This window comes from Colias eurytheme, chromosome 8, assembly GCF_061535395.1.
Source record: "Colias eurytheme isolate Ceu_HAF_F1 chromosome 8, ilColEury1 Martin Lab GWU primary, whole genome shotgun sequence".
NCBI classification, from domain to species: Eukaryota; Metazoa; Arthropoda; class Insecta; order Lepidoptera; family Pieridae; genus Colias; species Colias eurytheme.
Window position 1 is genome coordinate 297516 of NC_142987.1, and position 20994 is coordinate 318509.

At 32.4% G+C, this 20994-nt stretch overlaps 1 protein-coding gene across 1 annotated transcript in view; it reads left to right on the plus strand.

Moving 5' to 3' along the window:
* Nucleotides 1-20994, plus strand: part of LOC149906220 (uncharacterized) — a 30059-nt gene that overhangs the window by 7114 nt on the left and 1951 nt on the right. Inside the window, exons 3-4 of the mRNA XM_090104246.1 lie at nt 1848-2138; nt 2467-2670. Coding sequence (XP_089960372.1) covers nt 1848-2138; nt 2467-2670 — 495 coding nt within the window. The remainder of the gene's footprint in view (nt 1-1847; nt 2139-2466; nt 2671-20994) is intronic.

Here is a 20994-nt window from a genome sequence, read left to right on the forward strand (position 1 = left end):
ATAATTTTCTATTCAAACGTCAAACACATTACGAATCTTTTGAATTGTCGAAACTTAAAACACACTTAAAAATTAACAACTCATTGCTTGTGGAACATAAGGTTTCTAAATTTTAATATGTGTGACTTATTATGATTAATTATTTACTTGACTTATAACATTATAGAAAGATTACGTAGATATTCATAAGTTGGTTAGACCCAATTTAATTTTATACTCTTAAAATTACTAATAACATTAAAGGATAATATATTTGATTATAATTTGTTGTTTGTATCATAACTAAAAGATGCACTGTAATACTTCAATAGGGTTTTTTATCAACAAAAATTAAAATATAATGTAACTTTAAAAGAGTTTGAGCAACGTTAGGATGACATTGTGTTCAGTGAATGATAACAACACGTTGCAATCGTAAGTGCAATGCTTTGAGAAACTTGGTTTTTGCGAATTTACACTAACGTTACAGCTTTCAACCCTGAACATAGTGAATGTGGCAAGGAAGACGCTCTCATTATTTCCACATTGCATTTAGTAGCTTTCATTTCCCTATTGATTTGAATATTGGAGACCTTATATAACCTTATAAGGTTTTTAAACTTATTAAAACATAGGAAGTAAAAATAATTATTATTGCATTTATTACAACAGTTTTGTAGCATATAAAATATGATCAATATAATTAAGAATATACCACTCGTTTGGATTTTTTAAATCTACGAAAATGGCAAAAGGCAGTACGCCTTTTGCCATTTTCGTGTACCTATGTTTTGTTTATTATTGTTTTTTAACGATATCAACTGTTTTTGAAAATGTTTGTTTCTTCGTGCCTCAGTGCACTGAAGTAGAACTGAAGAATCAAGAAGGGGATTGTTATGGTTCATTGAACCGCAACAACTTTATTGAAATATAAATAAATTTCAGGGGCTTGTGTAAAGCGTTATTTCATTTGTAAGTTTGTAACGCGCAACGCTCGATGGAGCCTTTATACGATAAAGTAAAACACCTCGAAGTTTCCATGATAATGCACGCAATTTTCTATTTAAATACTAAATTTAAAATGTGTATTTTCTTTATTCAACTGATCACATACTCTACAAATTAAAATACGATGAATAAGTGTAGTATGTATATGTAATAAAGATATTGTTTTTGATTTGTCGCTATGCATGTACAATGTAATATTATAAAGAAATTACACAACAGCTTTTCACAAAATATTAGAACATATTAGTTAATTTTGTGTTTTATATGAACCTGCCAAATCGTTTTTTTCATACACCATAATTCCATGTCATATAGCTATCAGTTTTTATTGTATGTATAGGTTTTTTGCACAAGTGGACACGAATATGGTTTAAAATAATCAAGATGTAATCAGTCCGTTGATTATACCGCGGTCACAGTTCAAGGTCCGTCATGATGCGTGACTGTTTAGACCATGTACATATCTGTTGAAACTATTACTATATCTACAAAATATAATTATTGCGAAGACGCCGCAACCTTGACGGGCCTGGGAATCGTAGCTCTTGATAATTTGTGGATTCATTCAATTGAGTTAGCAAAGATTACTGTTATTAAGTTGTCTCTACTTAAGATAATATGGATTTCAGTGCAATTTAATCAAATATTTTTTAAATATTTTTGACTGAGCTTAAGCTCAACATGATTGTTGTTTAATTTTTTTTTGTTGCCTTTCCTGTGGAAGATTTTAGAATACTTAATCATTATAGAGTATAGACGATGATTTCAAGTGTAATTTATGGCTATTTGAATATGAATTACTTTAAATTTTAATGTAAACTTGACATTTGCACCGAATAATACAACTCAAACCTTCCCAGGATGAAATGCAAGCATGGAGTCCAGTGCTCACGAACATAGGGCTGCTGATCATAGCGTCAGTCCACTGCCTGGTCTGCATCGTGTCCATCTACCACCTGTCACGACGGGTATGCTCCTGCTTCCGCCCCAAGCAGGCCTTCGACCACAATCAGTTCGACCCGGCCTACAAGGCGCCCTGTGTGTTCCATGTGGACGAGATTAAGAAGGCCCAGGACCTGGAGAGGCTGAGAGGACATGAGCTTTGTAAGGAGTTGGAGGCGAAACTGCAAGGGGATAGTGTGAAGAAGAAGGTTTGTAACGAATTTGTATGAATAATATAAATTAATAAAATCTTCTGTTTTGCAATTTCTTTATTAAGAGTTATAAATTTTAATATAGGTAAATCAAACACAACATTTAGTAGTACATATTGTTGCGTTTATATATATAGTCGATTTCAATGAAAAAATATCAATGTAGAGTATTTTAGATTGTGTGTCATATTTCTTAATAATATGATAATAATATGTAGGTACAACAGTATTCAATTTTACGCAAAAGTTTAGTTCTAGTAAGTACGATTATACGTATTTAAATGCTATACTAATAGCACAACATTGCCTTTATGTGGTGTCGCAGGAGGAGCCCCAGCAGTTCGGCAGTGCGAACAGCAAGGAGCACCTGGTGGACCGGTGGGTGGGGCGGCAGGCCAGCACGGTGCCGCGCCCGCGCCGCGCCGCCGGCGTGCGCAAGCACCGCAAACCGCCCGCGCCGCTCGTGCTGCTGCCCGCGCACCCCGCGCACCCTGCGCACGCTGCACACCCCGCGCATCCCGCCAGCACGGTGAGTCAATGCTGTTATATGTTATTTCAGGGATTTCTATGGTGATGTGTGTGTGAAAAGAAGGTTTAAGCTTATAGTAAGGAGACAAATGAAAAATACAGGAAAACTTCTGAAATCTCATAAGTGGAAAAATAAAATTAAACGTAGCGCACAGCGCACTATAAGCTTATTAATAAATGTTGTAATTTTTTACAATTTTTTTAATTAAATACAAAAAAATCTCATTTTATAGCTTAGTTCACCATAATAATCTATTGCAATGCACTTGTTTCCTTACGCTTCTATATTTGAAGAATTTTATTGGTTCAATCAAAATTGCAGCGCGTTCCGTGTAGTGGAACGTTCACTGATCGTTGCAAAACAGCCTCTACTTTTATTATATTACTGCTAAGAATTTTATTGATTGCACACGGCTTTGCTAGTATTGGAAGTTATTATAGCTATGAGAAATGAGAATGCAAATGAGAATTTATATGTCGAAACTAATTATTTTAAGACCTCATAATATGAAAAAAAAAAAATTATAAACGAGGTGAGAAGTCCTCCGAAGGCGGATACTATAAAGAGGTGACTTAGGCACCTTTTTTATTAAAATAAATAATAAGCAGCAAATTGAATATAATATAAATAACAACTGAGTATTATAAATATATTATATATTTATGAGATGATAATATTTTCGTTTTATCAGAAGTAAGTAAAAATCGGTCAGTAGATTCAACACAGTTGCGTAACAAGCATTCCGACGCACAAACTTTTACATTTATAAAATTGATGGAAATGATTTACGCACGCACTTACACGCTTATTTTTATGAAATACTAGCAGTCCGCCCCGGCTTCGCCCGTGGTACATATTTACGTTTTCTCTACGTAAGAACCATCCTTGTACTTCAAGGAATATAATAAAAAAAGAATTAACGAAATCAGTTTAGCCGTTCTCAAGTTATGCGCTTACCAACACATTTTGGGATTCATTTTTATATTATAGATGAAATATGAGCGGATGATATTGTTTCCCTAAAAATACACACACACACACACATAAAGTAAGAATTAAATTACAAGCTATATTTAGGAGTAAAATTTCTGGGATGTTTCCGTTTTCTGTGTTATGTTTATGTTATCAGCTATTCGAGCCAAGTAAGGCACTCGGGCTGAATATTTAAAGTGCATTGTATTTCTTGCGGATGTTAGAAACAAACTCAGTCGGTCAGCAAGTGCACTCACTTATGAGGTCAGCGAATTAAAGGGAACTAGGTAACTCTTTGACAATATCTTTTCTATTTAAATTTTTTAAATAGCAACTATAGCAACTACATTTGATCGGTGGTAAATGGTAAAATATGTTTTGACGATTCAAAAGTGCGTATAGAAGAAGACTAAATAAATTTAGTATTTGATCAAAGCAAAACGTTCATACCTACTTTTGAGTATTTCTTCTAGTTCATACGTTACGATCTGTAATAATGTAATGCATTTATTGATCTCCTTTAATATTTTTCGTCTTTGTTTTAAAGTTTTAATTCTTAGTTAGTTGCCGAATAATAAGTTTGAAGTTCTCGAGTCTTCCTTTCTTCTAACATGGTAGAAACTCATGCTCATAAACTTCTACCAATCAAGTGCCAAACTAACACCGATACAAATCAATCTACAAATATGTACGGGCGCAGTCCGGACAAGCGGAAACTACAGTAGGAAGGCAGGCAGGCGGCAGGCGCGCACGCCACGTTTTTGCGGCACGTCACGCTCTCGTTGCCATGGATCATTATTATTGGCTTGCGGATTACCCAGGCCCACGGTACTGCGGTCTGGGGAAAGTGTCCCATGCGCTTTCGTTTGGGCGTTTTTTAAACACACGACCGTAGTAGATAATTATTTCATTGAAGTAATTGGAGAGACGAATTTGAATATTTTTCGTTTGCTCGCTGCTTGCTGTTTGAATAATGAAGAATATTTGCCTGAATAATTTTTATGTTTTTAATTCTTGACATGTTAAATAATGTTAAAATATTATAATAAAATAATTTTTATATTGAACTAGCGGTCCGCCCCAGCTTCGCCCGTGGTACATATTTACGTTTTCTCTACATAAGAACCATCCTCGTACTTCAAGGAATATAATAAAAAAAGAATTATCGAAATCGGTTCAGCCGTTCTCAAGTTATGCGCTTACCAACACATTTTGGGATTCATTTTTATATTATAGACTAAAAGATTACTGAACATTGAAACAAAAAGTATGTACATATATTTTTGTAGACGTGATTTTATTTTGCGCATTACCGTTTATGAACTCATTTACTTTTTATTGTAATAAGCGTTTCCTCTACTCTCTTAATAATTATGACAACAACATTTAAGCACTTGTGGTCACTAGTATATTAGCTAAAGTTTTGATAATAATCCATGTTATATTATCTGTGCCGTCACGTATCGCACACAAATTCTTTCAAATTTCACACGTGCGAGAGTAATCTACATAACTTTCCACCATTCCTCCCATCCTTGGCCCACAGACCGAATTCGTATTGTTATTCCGTAAACAATGGCCACTTCGCACTTGCTGTTAACCCTGATCTTGAAATGTTTAACGCAAAACGTACGCGACAAGATTAAGTTTATAGATCTTCTCAGAGATCTTGTTTAGTTTTTTGTTGGTCAGACAGGAAGAGATAAACTCTACCTTTAACTTTTTACAAAAATCTTGTGAGCTAGAGACTCAACGACATGTTTTGATTATGACCTAAAAGGCAAATAAATTGAGAAGATATTTTTAATTTGCGATACCTACATTTAATTATTAAATTATAGAGTATGTTTATTCTGTCTATTACATCTCTTCTATTTACAAACTTCTGAAAAACATAAATTAAATAATGGCACGATTGACATAGCCTAATGGCTATCTGAAATTGAATCGTTCAACAAAGATTAATATGTTTCAAACTGCAATCACATGACGTAGGTTGAAGGCATTACAACAGTTATAGAAGCTGTGCGATCAGGAAGCGCGGAATAATGCACGCAATAAAACCACTTGTCGGCGCCTTTGATGTGCCTAATGGTGCGCGTTCCCAGCGCCATTATTACATTCGTCTATGCCCTATGGTCTATAGTGTATAGTTTATGTCCATTGTAATGATATTATGTAGAAGAAATGATCATGTGAAAGAAGATTGCAAATTGAAGAGCCGTTGTTTTTCAACAACGTTCCCATAAATGATGGTTCGGAGTAAACTGTTTATGTAGTGATTAAATGTTATATTGTGGTAATTTCTCTTCTCTTGATGACTCTATTTTGTATAATATTATGTAGATGAAAGATAAATACTTTGCTTATCCTATGAATCAATCTTATTTCTACGAAAACAAGCGCTTGCTCTACTTTATCATAATTTTAGAGCAATATTATCATAATTACTCTTTTTATAACAAACAAATTGTATGTATTATTTACGTAAGGTTCTAGTTCTTGTACAGTTCATTTTACACAGAAGAATAATGATATTCAATTTGAATCAGTATTGCTCACCAACTTCCGTTGCAGGCTTACATTTCAAACGTAAGTAGATCTAAAGATCGAGAGGCTTCATATATTATCAACGGAGCAGAAAAAACGGCTTCAATGTAACCGTTATACACTTCTTAGAAAAGACATCAACGCGTACGAGTAATTATTTATTTTCTTCTTAAAGAAATATTTGCCTGTAAGAAAATTACTATCAAAGAATCATTCAAATTAATACTTTTGATTATGTAATTGATTCAGTATTGATATAAATTCTTTAGCAATAAGTCAAAAGCGAAAGCGTAAATATACCTACTTGGCAAAATACAACTGATATCAATTAATCTTCAATCTATTATGTCTTTCGACTTAATATATAAATTATAATTAAAAATTAGACGATTTTTTTAATATTAGATACCGCTTCTTGATGAGTTTCATAACACGTTACACCACAGGGCATGCTGCGCGTGACCAATCGTACAACATTGTCTAATCATTTTATAGCAAAGGGCCAGTTTCGGCACAGCAGTGAAAAGTGCGCCCATTTCTGGTACACACGAAAACTTTACGGTTGTCTGATTTGGTACAGCCTTGTAAGAGCGTGGAAATGTCGCTTAAAATTAATTCGCTTCACTAATTTATATAGTGACGTAAGATTATAATGAGCATCATAAAATTTTAAGCATTTTGGTCATTTCATAGTTTTTCAATTATATAAATTAGAAATGTGTTTTTTTTTTCGATTTTTAACTACTCATCTTGCAGTTGGATAATTTGTTATCGGAGTATGAAATCATAAATTCTTATTTAACTGAAAACTCGTGGAGGATGATTATTAATTATTTGTCGTAATTTTTACGCCACCTTACAAGAAACACGTACCTACTACACTATACTAATTTGGGTGTATGTGTAATTATAATACATATATTGTTTATATTGTACGGCAGAGTTCAGATTGTATGCTCCTAAAAATCTAAGTATTTATGTATATTTTATTTCTGAGTAATGAATGCATGCAAAACAATTTATATCTAATATGTATCTATTTTTAATTTCTCCTCCGCTCCAGTTGTTCTAACGTAATGCTACGCATGCATTATGACAATATATATTTTTACTAAACAACACGAAATTAACCTTATTTCAATTGTTGTAAGATCCACTTTATGTAAAGTGTTTATTTTATATAAATTAAGATATACATAGATAAAATGCAACTTTCTTAGTTCTTCAATCTTCATGAATATCGAATGCATTTCATGATTGTTTCATTTTAATCAGTTTCCAAGAAGAGATTTTACTATCAATTCAACATTAATTGAAATAGTAACAACTATTTATTAGCAGTAAATAATATTTAATTAAAATAAATATGGATAACACAATTGAATAATAGAAAACGAACTTACTGGCTAGTATCAATAAACGTTTCAGTAAAATTAGCGTAGACAAAAATTTTGGTTAGCCAATACCATGTTAGGTAACATCGATGACTTGGGATGGTCATTCAATAAAAAAATTGCTACTCTAAGAAAAGAGTGAGAAGACTCGTTCTGGATCAAAATTTGTCTTGTCATTGCAACTGTACTTTATTCAATTCGGAATTGTGTGATATGGTCTATACTTATTTATATCAATCAATTTACAAACCCAAAAGCTCTTTAGTTGCGCCGCGATTTCAGCCTGACAAACATTTAAGAAATTAGATTTAGTTAGCATTAATTTTGAGATTATTTTTTAAGTTGTAATTAATCAGTAATAAAACCAGTGACTGGCTATTTTTTTATGAAAAGTAGTAAAGCTCTAGTCCCTTTATAGAAAGTACACTGAACGTGGCCCCGCGCCCGTCGTGCCGCGTGTCTGTTCGCTGAAAGGGCCCGACTCTCTCGCAATTACCAATTATAATTACACTCTCGTTACGAATTCCAACTTTCTAGTGTTCTTGTATCTTGCGGATAATTTATTATTTGTATTATTTACAAGCTGCCCGCCTACTTACTTGAAGCAAATTAAAATTTATGCCAAGAGGACTTCTTGTTAGTTATAAAAATAGACAAATTTTATTTATGATTTTTTTAATTAAGGCTAATGAAGTCGAGTAATGACTTCCTATATTTGGTCATAAAACTCATTACACATCATAATCCTATCTATATAACATAAAAATAATAATTCTTAATTACAATCAATATATATAATTTGCATAGGTTCATCTCGGTTATAAAGGTATAAATTTTATGTTCGTGTACTAAATAGTAATTGGCTATCACCCCACCCATCGCAACGGGTCACTTATGTCACAGCGATAAAAATGTTCAGTCGATGAACTGTTATACAATTGATGGAACTTTCTCCCGGGCCCCATGCCATGGTGTCCGCTAGAAATCAGTTTCTGCGGATCAGTTTTTCCTCAACTAATTAGCCCTACTTGCACTCCAGTTATGGGCAGTTTTCTCAACCGCTTCCATTGAGAAATCGCCACTTTGTTTTTTATCGATTTGCACAGAATTGCTCGGAAAAACGAGGGAAATTTGTTGGGTGGCAATTATGTGTAGGAATGTAATAAAGTTTATACAATGGTGTTTAAAAACCTGCAAATGAATGGCAAAATTATTATTTGCTCGCAAATTTTAGTATACATTCATTACTATCTCTCTGTTAGCTTCCTTTTTAGCTTAGCAATTTTCTTTTAAATTATAGATCAACAACTCAATCAATTTTTATTTTATAGATTAAAAAAATTATCCTTGTAATTTTGTGTTCGCAATAATATCAAATGTAGTGTACATTTGATATTATTATGGACTGTTCGTGATCTCAAAATCGTGCAATTTTGAATTCCTGTTATTATTTCGTCATCTTAATCTATCGTCTTTCGAAACATTCCCCACAAAATTTAAACGTAGTTCCATATTCATAGCGATCTCGTGTCAATAATCAAGATGGCGAAACGAGAAAAATTCATAATAATATGCAATCTGTACTCTCCATACATAATCAAAAATCCAAAAGAATTTCTATTACAGTATTAATTAACGTATTTGTCAGTGTGGCGCGGGCGGCCACTAGCTCGTAAGATCAATCAGCGATCACAGATAAGCAGCAGCCTTCGTGGTACAGATAAACAATGGAGTGCAAAGACCTCGCCGGGAAAGTTATGTATGGTGCATATACAACCGTTATCTATAGTATTTTATTGTTTTTTTTTATATTAATGAACGTTATGCCTTTAAGCAAATATTCTAGCCGTACCTTTTCATGCTTCAATGTGCTAAATTGAACACAGTTGAACACTGAGAAAAACTATAATAAGAGAAAAAAAATGCCCAAATCTAAAAATAGAAGCAAATCACGATGAGTGACTAATTTTAATATTATAATTTCAAGAATATATGTTGTTAACAGAAACATCATATATCACTATAGTAATTTCATTATAAAAAATATGTGTTTTCCACGAAACATAGTCACCGTCATCTCGCTTGCATCTCGCAAAAACAACAAAAGATCTAACTGTAAGCGCTAACATTGTTTCACAAATCGGTGTCGGTAGGATTGACAGGTGCTAAATCTATAATACGTCTTATTGGAATTCATTACACGACTTAACACGTTCGCTGCGAAACAGGGCTTGAAACACCCTGTCCGTGTCTCGTCGTTATAGCGGTAGGAAAAAACTTAAACTTCTCTGTCGTGCGGGAGGCATAACTTCCATCTGGTTCAGTGTAGGAAAGTGATATCTATATATCTGAGATGTGCTATTGATTCCTAGTTCAATGGTATACCGACCTTAATACCGGGTTTCTTAGACCTCGTGCCGCACTGAACTAATAAAAATTCTAACACAGTGCGGAACGAGGTTGCGAAAACCTCGTACCCCGCGAACCTCGTACCGCACCCTAAGCTAGCTTCACGTGGTTAGTGTTGTGCAACACATTCGAGACTGAGCACGCGACGAATTACGACTGCAGCCGATTATGTCGAAACGTTGCCGAAAAAAGTTAATCAAGGAGGAAGATGAAGAAAAACCGGGTGGTGAAACTCTAAAATCTGAAATCTGAAAAAATATTATTGCTTGGCCTGTTTTAATGAAAAACATCCATAAGTTTGATAAATAAATACAATTAAATAAAGTCGATATTTCTTTTCCCATCACTAAATTATATGAAAAACTGCTATCGTTCAGTGCGGTATGGGGTACATCAGACCCCACATTTTATTTTACCCATAGAATCTAAACTAACTTATCTAACCACGGGCGACGGTAGATTTAGGTTAATGAACTCATTGTTAATAATAATCACGACAAAAGCCGCACACTTTGCCTTATTTGGCGCCAAAAAAAGGATTTTGATCTCCTACGGGCGGTGGGGTTTAATATGCCTCGTGCCGCCACAATGTCTGGTATAGGACAAGGTTTAAAACGACCCGTAACGCAGTAATGGAAAGTACAGATATATCTGTGCCGCAGTCAACGTGTTAAGTGTAAAAGCTTGTGATTGAAAATGGAGCGCATTAATAAAATCTATGTAAACAGTCATACATAAAACTGTTATTTTGATTTATGATTTGCTGTATCTACTTGATCGATTGTGTATAGCTGTTTTAGATGAATGAGAGTTGAAATTGATAACTTTAAGAATGGTGGAAATGCTTTGCTTGAAACATGATACATATTATATACACATGACCATTTTAAATGAAGAATGTCAGTAGAGAACAAGCAGTGGGTATAGTTTTGAATCCTGAACCTACATAGCATACAATTACATTACATCAGACTTGGCTCCAATATTTTAATTTCCCAATAAGGACATACACAACTAGCTGGCAACCCTGGATGGTTCGCACACACGGTACACACGGATTGCCAAACAAACACCGCAGTTTGCGCAATTTACGCAAGCCTTGATTGACAAGCTTACAAATAATTGTTTTGTGGGTAATTAAGGATTTCATGTAGGAGTAATTCGTATAATGTCTTAATCCGTGTAATAACGTAGGTAACAGCTAAAATTTTTAATTTATAAATATGCAAATGATTAACATATTATGAAATGAGTTTATTAATAAATATATAAAATAGAAATCTAAACTAACGATATATGTATTGTGAAGATCACGACTTATATTCAACAACTAATTTACTGAAAACATTCTTTACTAACATTTTAAATCAAAACCCTGTGCCGACAAGTAAGGCTACGAATTAGGCTAGGTTAGGTTAGGTTTTTCCAATCTTATCAACCAAATTCCGTACATAGTTTGGAATTTGGATCTAGCGATAATTTGTGCACGTCGACGTAAGTCACCGGTCGCTCAGTGGGACAGGTCGCTTTCTGTTTCTGCAGCGAGAGTGGTCCGACCACCTGTCCGGTGCCTCCTCCACTGATAGATAGGCTATGAGAGTAACAATTAATGTAAAGAAAGACATATTATATAATATTTCCATCGAATATGCAGGTGAGTATAGGTACAGAATATAGTCTTTTGACAAAATAGAATAAGATAGTCCTATCGTTCGTTGTAAATTTCAATTTACAAAATATTATATTTTAAATATTTATTTTTAAAACTTATTCCAACGAGAACATAAATTATACTTACAAGCGTCGTGTAGAACTAATTTGTTTCTTAAAAAATACTTTGAAAAAGTTTTGTTATTACGGTATTCGTATTTACACATCTTTGAAGTAACTGCTTTGAACATGGCTCTAAGCGATAATTTATTATTATTTTTACTCTATGTTGAATCAGCGCTAGGATATATACAAGATTATAGTTTCAGATAGCATAGCATCCGGTGTGACACAGTTTAAAGTTCACGCGACCCGTAATTTGTCCATTCATATATCTCGACTCGTTTACAAATACGTGATAACGAAGGAAACTTTCGAACTGACCGACTCGCAGACTTCTAATGTACTCGATAATCTATCGGATAACCTGATAGAATGTTGATAAGTTTGTTTCGCTCTTTATTTAGTGTATGCGATTTTTTTCTTATTTGAATGACTTTTTTTTAATTAGAATTCATCGTCGTCGTTAATAATTTAAAAATAATTAGAATTATTCCTTTAAAATCATATTAATTTTTCGCGCACATTTTTGCATAAATCTTATATAGTAATTTAGGTCTAAAACAGTGAGAGAATTTAAGAAATAACTTTTTTATGTTTTCATATTTCACATAATATTGTATATTTTGGAAACATATAATTTGAGACGAGTCTTTATATCTATATCTATTCACGTATTGCGGTTCGTAAATTAGTTAATTTCAAGTAATACGATTCGTAGTTGTTGTAATGTCACACGGGTTGAAACGCAAACGGCATATCGCAACAAGCGGTTTTTAGCAGCTCTTGCGCACGACGACGAAATATTATAGCATTTCCATGAGAATTTAGTTACAATAATAAGTGAATTTTGACACGTATTTGACGAATGAGTTCTACAAGAAGTCGCTTAGAAAAAAATACTAGGAATTAGATGTATTTCTCTCTACATTGAAAGTGAAAGGGAACTGCTGGAATTAATAATTTATTTCTGACCAATGTGCCCAAAAACGATGGACGCTCTGAATTCGTAGCGCATTTTTTTTACTATATGGATGGTTTGGATGGGTTGTAGTATATGTTCATGTTTAATTAAAAATATGTATTTGCGATTTATTTGAAATTTTGTGTTTACATTTCAATGGGTTCATGGCTGGTTTGAAAACGTAGGACTTGGTCATAGATTAGATACTAGACCTGGTAATTGGTATACCGTTTTCCTGGTCCGCATATACTAGGTAATTTTACCCAGCTCTTTGCCATCCTTGAAAATGTCTACGATTATGTTTTCTGTTCTTATAGTCTGTATCGTCATAACATCATACATGACGATAACAATTTTTATTAAATGTAAGTAAATACCTACAGTATATTTAATCTGTCTCTTGATCACTGCAAAACATTTATGTATAATCTAGATTTAAGTAAAAAGTTTTCTCTTTTTGGAAAAGTTGTGTAAGTTGTGAATCAGACGCACTAACTTGTGCAGTTTACATCGTGCTGCTAACTTGTCGCATTCTATTCATATTTACGATTTATTTACACAAGAGTGTAGATTAGAATCTAAAAGTGAAGAAATCCTATGAAATTTTTAGAAAGAATTTTTGCTCTATAAAAATATTAATAAACTTGGCTTGTTCAATTATTTTCTATTACTGTTTAGCATTGACTGACTATGCGTGCTTGTCATTTTTCACATTTAAAAATCAATCAAAATTTGCGTGAGAAACAATTTTGCAATCTGAATAGTGTAAATATTAGACACGCCTATCGTCTAAATAAACTATGATGCTGACCTTTCATTCATTAAACACGCAGTCAGTTTGTTTGTGTGCGTGTCGTTGCGTCTGTGTGCAAAGCTTCTAGTAATATCTCACGGTACAGTTGGCAGAAAAGTTAAAATAATAATCGGACATCTGAATCTTAGTCTATAATTTAAACATTAAGCTGTAGAGTTGGATGAACGCGCTATGGCGCTGGCTGGTCTCAGGAGCTACGAATTAGCATAGTATAATATAACCACAAATAACTATGGATTTAGGTTATGTTTTTTTAATAAATATTTTTTGTGTTGATTAGTCAATTTATTTTAACATTATTGTTAATTTAATTCCTTCGTCTCTATGTTAGATTTCGTATTAAATTATTTTAATGTAAACTCGCTAAACTGTGTTTAGAAATTAAATAAATATTTTCCTCATTCATAAATTATTACTCGTATTATAAATGCGAAAGTGTGTTTGTTTGTTTATCTTTCTTTCACATCACAACGGAGTAATTCTATCATAGGCTATTTTTTCCGTGCCAAAACATCTCATTCCTATACGAATTACCTTTACATGGGTAAGCCGCGGGCGGAAAACTAGTATAATATAAAACTTTATTACAAGGAATGGTAATATTTACCATAATTGCTTTTAAAACGATGATAAATACGTAAACGTTAGTTTCTTAGGTCGTCAACAGTACCAAGTTATGTACGTAGGGCCGTCCCTTTCACCTGCGCCGGAGTGGATTCTAGACCAAATAGACAGGCTGTTTACTGCGCGAATAAATCTGTATTCATCTTGTTTATAACTATATTATTGAAGCCTTGGGTTTTGTCCCACGGGCTTAGCCCACTGATCTCTGATTCGAAATAACTGTAATTCTGGGCATATTTGTTCACTTTGTGTTGCTATAATTTTGAACTTTTGGGTTTAAAACGAGTTCTTTCAATCTTATATAATAATATTTAGTTTAATTAATATCGTAAAATAGTTCCAATATTGTAATTTTAAGAATTTTAAGAACTAGAATACGCGTCATTCCTATATTATATTTGTTAGCTTTTAAGCTTGATAGTGAATATTGATTTTAATTATATAGTTAGTCCTAAATATCGTAACTAAAAAATGAGTAAATATCATGTTATGGCATTGAATAAAAACAAGATTAATGCTTAATTGGTTTTAATATATACGATCCTTGTTGTGAAATACCTGAGCTAATGTGTTCTGCGCAACATCCTGCCATTACGGTGCTCTTAATTACTATATTTAGAGCTTTTTGTCGAAGATTAATAGATATTTTAATATTTACCTATCGCATTTAAAATAGATATTACATTGAACTTTTTAAATTTCTATTGAAATTTAAGTAACTGAAATATGAAATATTAGTGTGTTATTATAGATTGTAAAGGAGGATGCTCTTGAACTACATATTTATATTAATGGCGGGATTTCGTTAATTAAAAATTAAAACCAATGATTTTTACATGAGTACTATTAAAAATGAATCTTCAAAAGGTCGTATGTAAGCTTTCCTTTTATTTTGTCCAATTCATCAAATAACTCTATGTCTGTTTATATTTAACCGAAATTCCTAAATATGAAGTAATAGCAATCATGTCTATAATTAGCCTCAACCAAGTGAAGTCAGTAAACAAGGCGCACCATATTGTCTCCTTGATCCATCACGACTTGCTTCTATTAAAACTTGCAACTTCGATTCTATAATAACTTAAGTGCAGTAATCATTACGCTTTTTGTCGGCGATGTTGGAAAACGCCGTAAACTGATTCGATATTCGCCATAATATTACCATAGATAATAATATAAAACTGTTATTACGATAATAGACAATTTTGATAAACCAGTGAACGTTCGACCTTTGTACTGGACTTGTTATTGTATGTTTAAGGATTGGTATTTCAACATACTATTGTGGGGAAATAGGGCATTCTATTTTGTTATTATTATAAAATAGAGCTTTATAGTTAAAAAGCTTAATAGCGAAGCTTAATATTTAAAAAGCCGATAGCCGATAGGAAAGTTACTGCCAAATTTTTGATAATGTCGAATTAGACCACAAAGAGACAATTTTTCATTACATTTACATTTATTATTTATAGCGCACACTGCACAGGGAGATTTGAAACGATACCTTTAGCAATACGATATGATGAGGCTTACTAACCAGCATATTGAATCGTTGAAAGAGCAATTTGCATAAACATGCCTTCAATAATTTCCGTTGTATGTTCTAGAGAATTCATACATTTTTCGGTTACGCAAAGCATCGATTGTTGTGCGGTGTCGCAACCGGCGGTCACCTGTTGTCGAGAATTATCTTGCAAATAAATCAAATACAATGGATATTGACATTAACTTGTTCGCAGTTCGATTGTACGAAGATGAACGATTCGTACAAATATGGTTGTGTTGCAACATAATTTTGTTGGAACTGTAGTTAGTTATTTGATTGTAGGTAAGGTTGAAATTTAAAAGTCGAGCATCAAAAACATATTACTGTGACTTCTACGCGAGTACCTTCGCTTTCGTGTCATAAATATTTCTCTTATGTATTGCTTGTTAATAATAAGATGTCTCGATAAATTATGTTTTATTATCCTTCATAAATAACTTAATAATAGATGTAGGAATGTATTAACATTATATCATAAAACTTGAATGTGTGATAAATAACTTCTCTTTAATCAGTCAGTGACCTAGACATCAATCTCGTCAATGCTTGATAGAAGTAATATTATGTATATGGATAATTGCATTTTTATATGTTCGTAGGTATGTCATACGTTTGAATTTCTATATACATTGCGATAGATAGAGAACGGCTTAAAAAGCGACTTCTTTGCATTGCCACACACAAAACTAATAAAATCATGCAACTGATAAGTTTATAGATATACAGCATCATATAACACACATAATATTGCCAGAAATACATCGACAACGTTATCTAATGCCAAAGAAAGTGACCGGAAGACCGTTACGTAACTGTAATGTGCATAATTTTAGATAATTCATCCAAACATTATGTTACAGAACAGTGAAACATCACATAACGACAGTGTGCCAGTTTGTTTACAGCATCAAGTTGAATGGCCTGTTGACTAACAAACTGAACATTAAGTTAACATCATCGTTATATCCTTGCAAGTGTTCATTTACATGTAAATTTCAAGTTATACAATTTTGCATTTATTCTGCTGACATGAATCTGTAACACATATTTTGTATCTTTATGATCATTATCAATTATTCGTGTCCAATTTATGATAATTAAGCTTATAAGTATGCTTGTTCAGTTACAGTTATGCAAAAACTGTTATTGGTATCGGCCTTTGTGGATTAGTCAAAACAATAATATGTTTGACTCTACCATAGCGCGATACAAGGAATATCTTTTTTTGTAAAAGACTGACTATATAATATACTTTAGCCACATTACAGGGTGTAAAGGTTTAACTGCCTATCGATTATCATTCTTCTCCGCCAAATATTTATTACAGAAACGTTGTGAAATGCATGTGTCCAGGAAGAATGCCTCCCATGTTACAAACCTACAAACACAATACATTCAACTTTCACGCTAAGATGATTTTACAGGAAGGATAACAAGTTCAAGTATCCTTTACATAAGTTTTAATTACACAAAGCAAAACCATTATCTAATTTAGTATTCAAGATCCGAAGGTTGACCGTAAAGACAAGAAGTGAACAAGTCACGCGTGATGCTTGGAATGTGACAACACTTCCTTGATTTTATCTCCTATAAAACCTAATCAATGTTTTTGTTTTATATATAAGGGTATTGTAACCACTGTTTATGTCTCTGCAGTGTAGTACTGTTGTTAAATGCACTTTACAATCAATAAACAATCAAATAAGCTAAACATAAAGAATGTTTAATTAACATAGTTCAAATTAAAAGCATTTAATACGAATGAAATTCTTCAAGTTTAAATATATAATGATTTTGCAATCAATAAGCCACACACTTGTTGGTTACAAAATAACATATTTTTGGGTCAAATACATGTATAGTGCGCAATTATTTCGACGCAAAATCACATAAATTTTGACATAGGTAGAGTTGTAGCAGCAAAACATAGGTTTTTATAACGCATTGCATAGACCTTTTTAGTTAAGTTTATTTATTAGTATCGTCGAGATTATCTATGCAGATATTCAAAACAGCTAAATTTGCATGCCAGTTCGGTTGTCGCTAAATAGTTGATGTGAAACAATGACAAGAAGTTAGGAATGCGGTTCACCTCTCATGGTTTACTATTAGCGAACTCTCATAAAAAATGCAGTAAAAAATATACGCAAGGAAATGAATGTTGTAACTGTGGTTTCTGTTTTCTGTAATTCTTTGTAATTATGTCTGTATTTACTTTGATTTATTAATAGTTTTAATAAAAAGCTGTGTACATTATTACAAACATTTAGTTAATTATTTAATATCATTTATCAAAGTCAACTTTCATTAATTTACTCGTTAAGTATGTTATATTAACTAGTTATAATTTTTTATTATTTTTAACAGTAAATTAGCTGAAAAAAGGGAAGTAATGTCAGAATTTAATCGATTGACACTTGACAGTGACGTTAAAGTAGGTATTCTATGTGAATCTAGAAGGCTGTAGCTGGTAGGTCACATCGCTTTCATTTTCTCTACCTTTTCTACATGTGCGACCCAGATTCACAATCTTATTTGATACATCCTTCACTATTTGTATGGCTTTTAGAAATTTTAAACAGAAACGTTCAAACATGAAGATTTATCTTTATTACATAATTAAGAACTTTAATGTTAAATTTATCATTAGATTATAAACAATTCGATTCTAAAAATAAACTCCTATTATTACAATGCAATCCTTCTCACTGAAGCATATTATAGTTTATTGCAGTAAGATTCTAAACAATTGACTTTTTGTAATCGTGCCTATTTAAATTTAAATTTGTAATAAATTATAATCAGTTATCAAAATTATACTCTGTTATCAAAAGAAACAGATTGCCTGGTAGAGATTGCTGTTCAGCAATAACGCCACCTCATGTACGAATTATATCCATTTTGTAAGGAGTATTACAAAATGATTATTTAATAAGTTTGTATATTAAAGATTAATAAATAAATAAACAAACAAAAGCACAAAACTATACTAGTATTGATTACAAGTTGTAATTGGTCAATGAATGAACGCGGTATGTGAGTGGAGTCTCCTTGGCCTGTAGACAAAGTAACAATTACAAAACGATAACGAAGTTAGAAATCGCAAAAATGTATGGGATTGACATAAGCCGCGTTAGATCACGTGGTCTATCTAATGTCAATCCCATACATTTTTGCGATTTCTAACTTCGTTATCGTTTTGTAGTTGTTACTTTGTCTAAGGCCCCTTGCCCTCTTTAGGCACTTGTCGCTGAGAACCAGTCGCAGCTAGATAGCAGCCAGCAGGTATATTTGGTATTGTACAAGTATATTTCGAAATATTATGTTACGTAATATGGATGAATTATTTATATTTTCAAATTAGTATATCAGTATTTAATAGCTTTTTATAATTAATTAAAAAAATATACCATCCGAATTGACCTCCTCCTTTTTTTGAAGTCGGTTAAAAAGCTTAATTTAATGCCTGCCTCTATGCCTCACACATATTCTCAATGCAAACTTACGATTTCAGGTGAATACACGCTTAGCCACATAGCAAACAGTTTTTTTTTATAATATAACAATATGTTGAAAGGAATACATAAAAATAAATACAACATAATATAATTATACTTGATCAAAATAACCATGTCGTAATTTTTGCTCTACGGTAGAGAAAATCTATTAATACGTTCATCGAACATGTTTGATTTAAAAATCATATAGATCTACAAGCTCCCCAACATATCTAAAACTACATATATTAAAGGTTCATGTAAGAAATATACATCGTTTTTATAACAAGTGAAAATGCAATGAAAATTGCTTGTTGGCGCGTCAGGCCGATGTCACAGAGCTAATGTATGGCCGGGCTATATGGCAACATCCGGTAGGTGCCTTATGAATTTACTAAGTATTGAACATAATTCAATGAAACTAGTAAAAATTTGTGTTAAATTGCGGTTAATAAAGGAATGTCCGACTCGAAAATATTATGTAAAGAAGATGAAGTCGAGGGCGTTTATTAATAACGTATACAATAGTGTATGAAATGCACAGAAAATATTACACTTAGTAATTTAGAGAAATTTATAATATCTATATACATAACCAATTCCTATCAATCCTCCATGTTTAATTATATTGCGCCTTTATAGCCGTAATCGTATGTAAAAGCCAAGTAAAAGCTATCTTTCTATAATTATAGAAAATATACATTCATATTGATAATCTGATGATGGACATATTTCTAGCCTGCGAGGTAATTTCTAAAATATCTCCACTCAACTCCATATAGAAAATGAATTATTACTTATTGCTCAGAGGAAACGGACATAAATCGACTTTAATCGAGACTTCATTTCTACAACGTATGAATTGTCAATGTATTATTCACGTTTCAATAAATTTTATTCCGGTCTAGCTATCTGTAATATTAGGTATATGTTTTGGGCATTTTATAATTATAATATAGTTTCCACACAAATCTTGACACACGATTTTTTTAGACCCAAGCACTTAAGTTAAGTTTACTGATTAAATACTTACAGGAGAAATTTTGTATCAAAATAAAATGTGTTGATATGATTTAGAATACGGTATATCTGTTATGTGTCAAACAGTCAAGATCTTAAGATTACATTTAAGAGAAATGGTTATAAATAGTGTTAGACTGGTAGTATGATATTTCTTTTACCCAAAAATTTTCATCGACATCTATTCTAGATGTTCAAAATACGGTGTGTAGTAGTTACATTTTAATAGCGCTGCAGAATATGGTCTACGAAGTAATTTCGAAATTTGCAAGTTTTCCGAAGTAGTCCATCTTGTAGTTTCGCAAGCCACGTACCGATGGACGTGTGATGCGCTCCGGCTGCACTCTCTGACTTATTGCACTATGTTTCCTACGTTTTTTTGCATTAATTGCACGATTACAGTAACATTCACTAAAACACTGTATTGCATAATCGAAGTTTCGAGTAAGATGACTTCCTAATGAGTGTTTTGGTAAAAGAACTTTTTAATAGAAACTAGGTGTGTGAACTTTTTGTTAAAATTATGTGACACAATAAGAGGCAGTAATTTCAAAGTTAATTTTAAAATTAAAAATTTCAAAATTAATAGTTTTCAATTTATGATAACAGTATTTATTTAACAGTATACAGGTTATAGTTAGGACGAAGATTTTGATGAGTTTAATAAAGAAATAAACAAACCTACTTAAGCTTAGGTATTAAATGGTAAATATTTTCAGTAGGTTCTCTGACGATTTAATATACATATTAGAATAGTTTAAGGT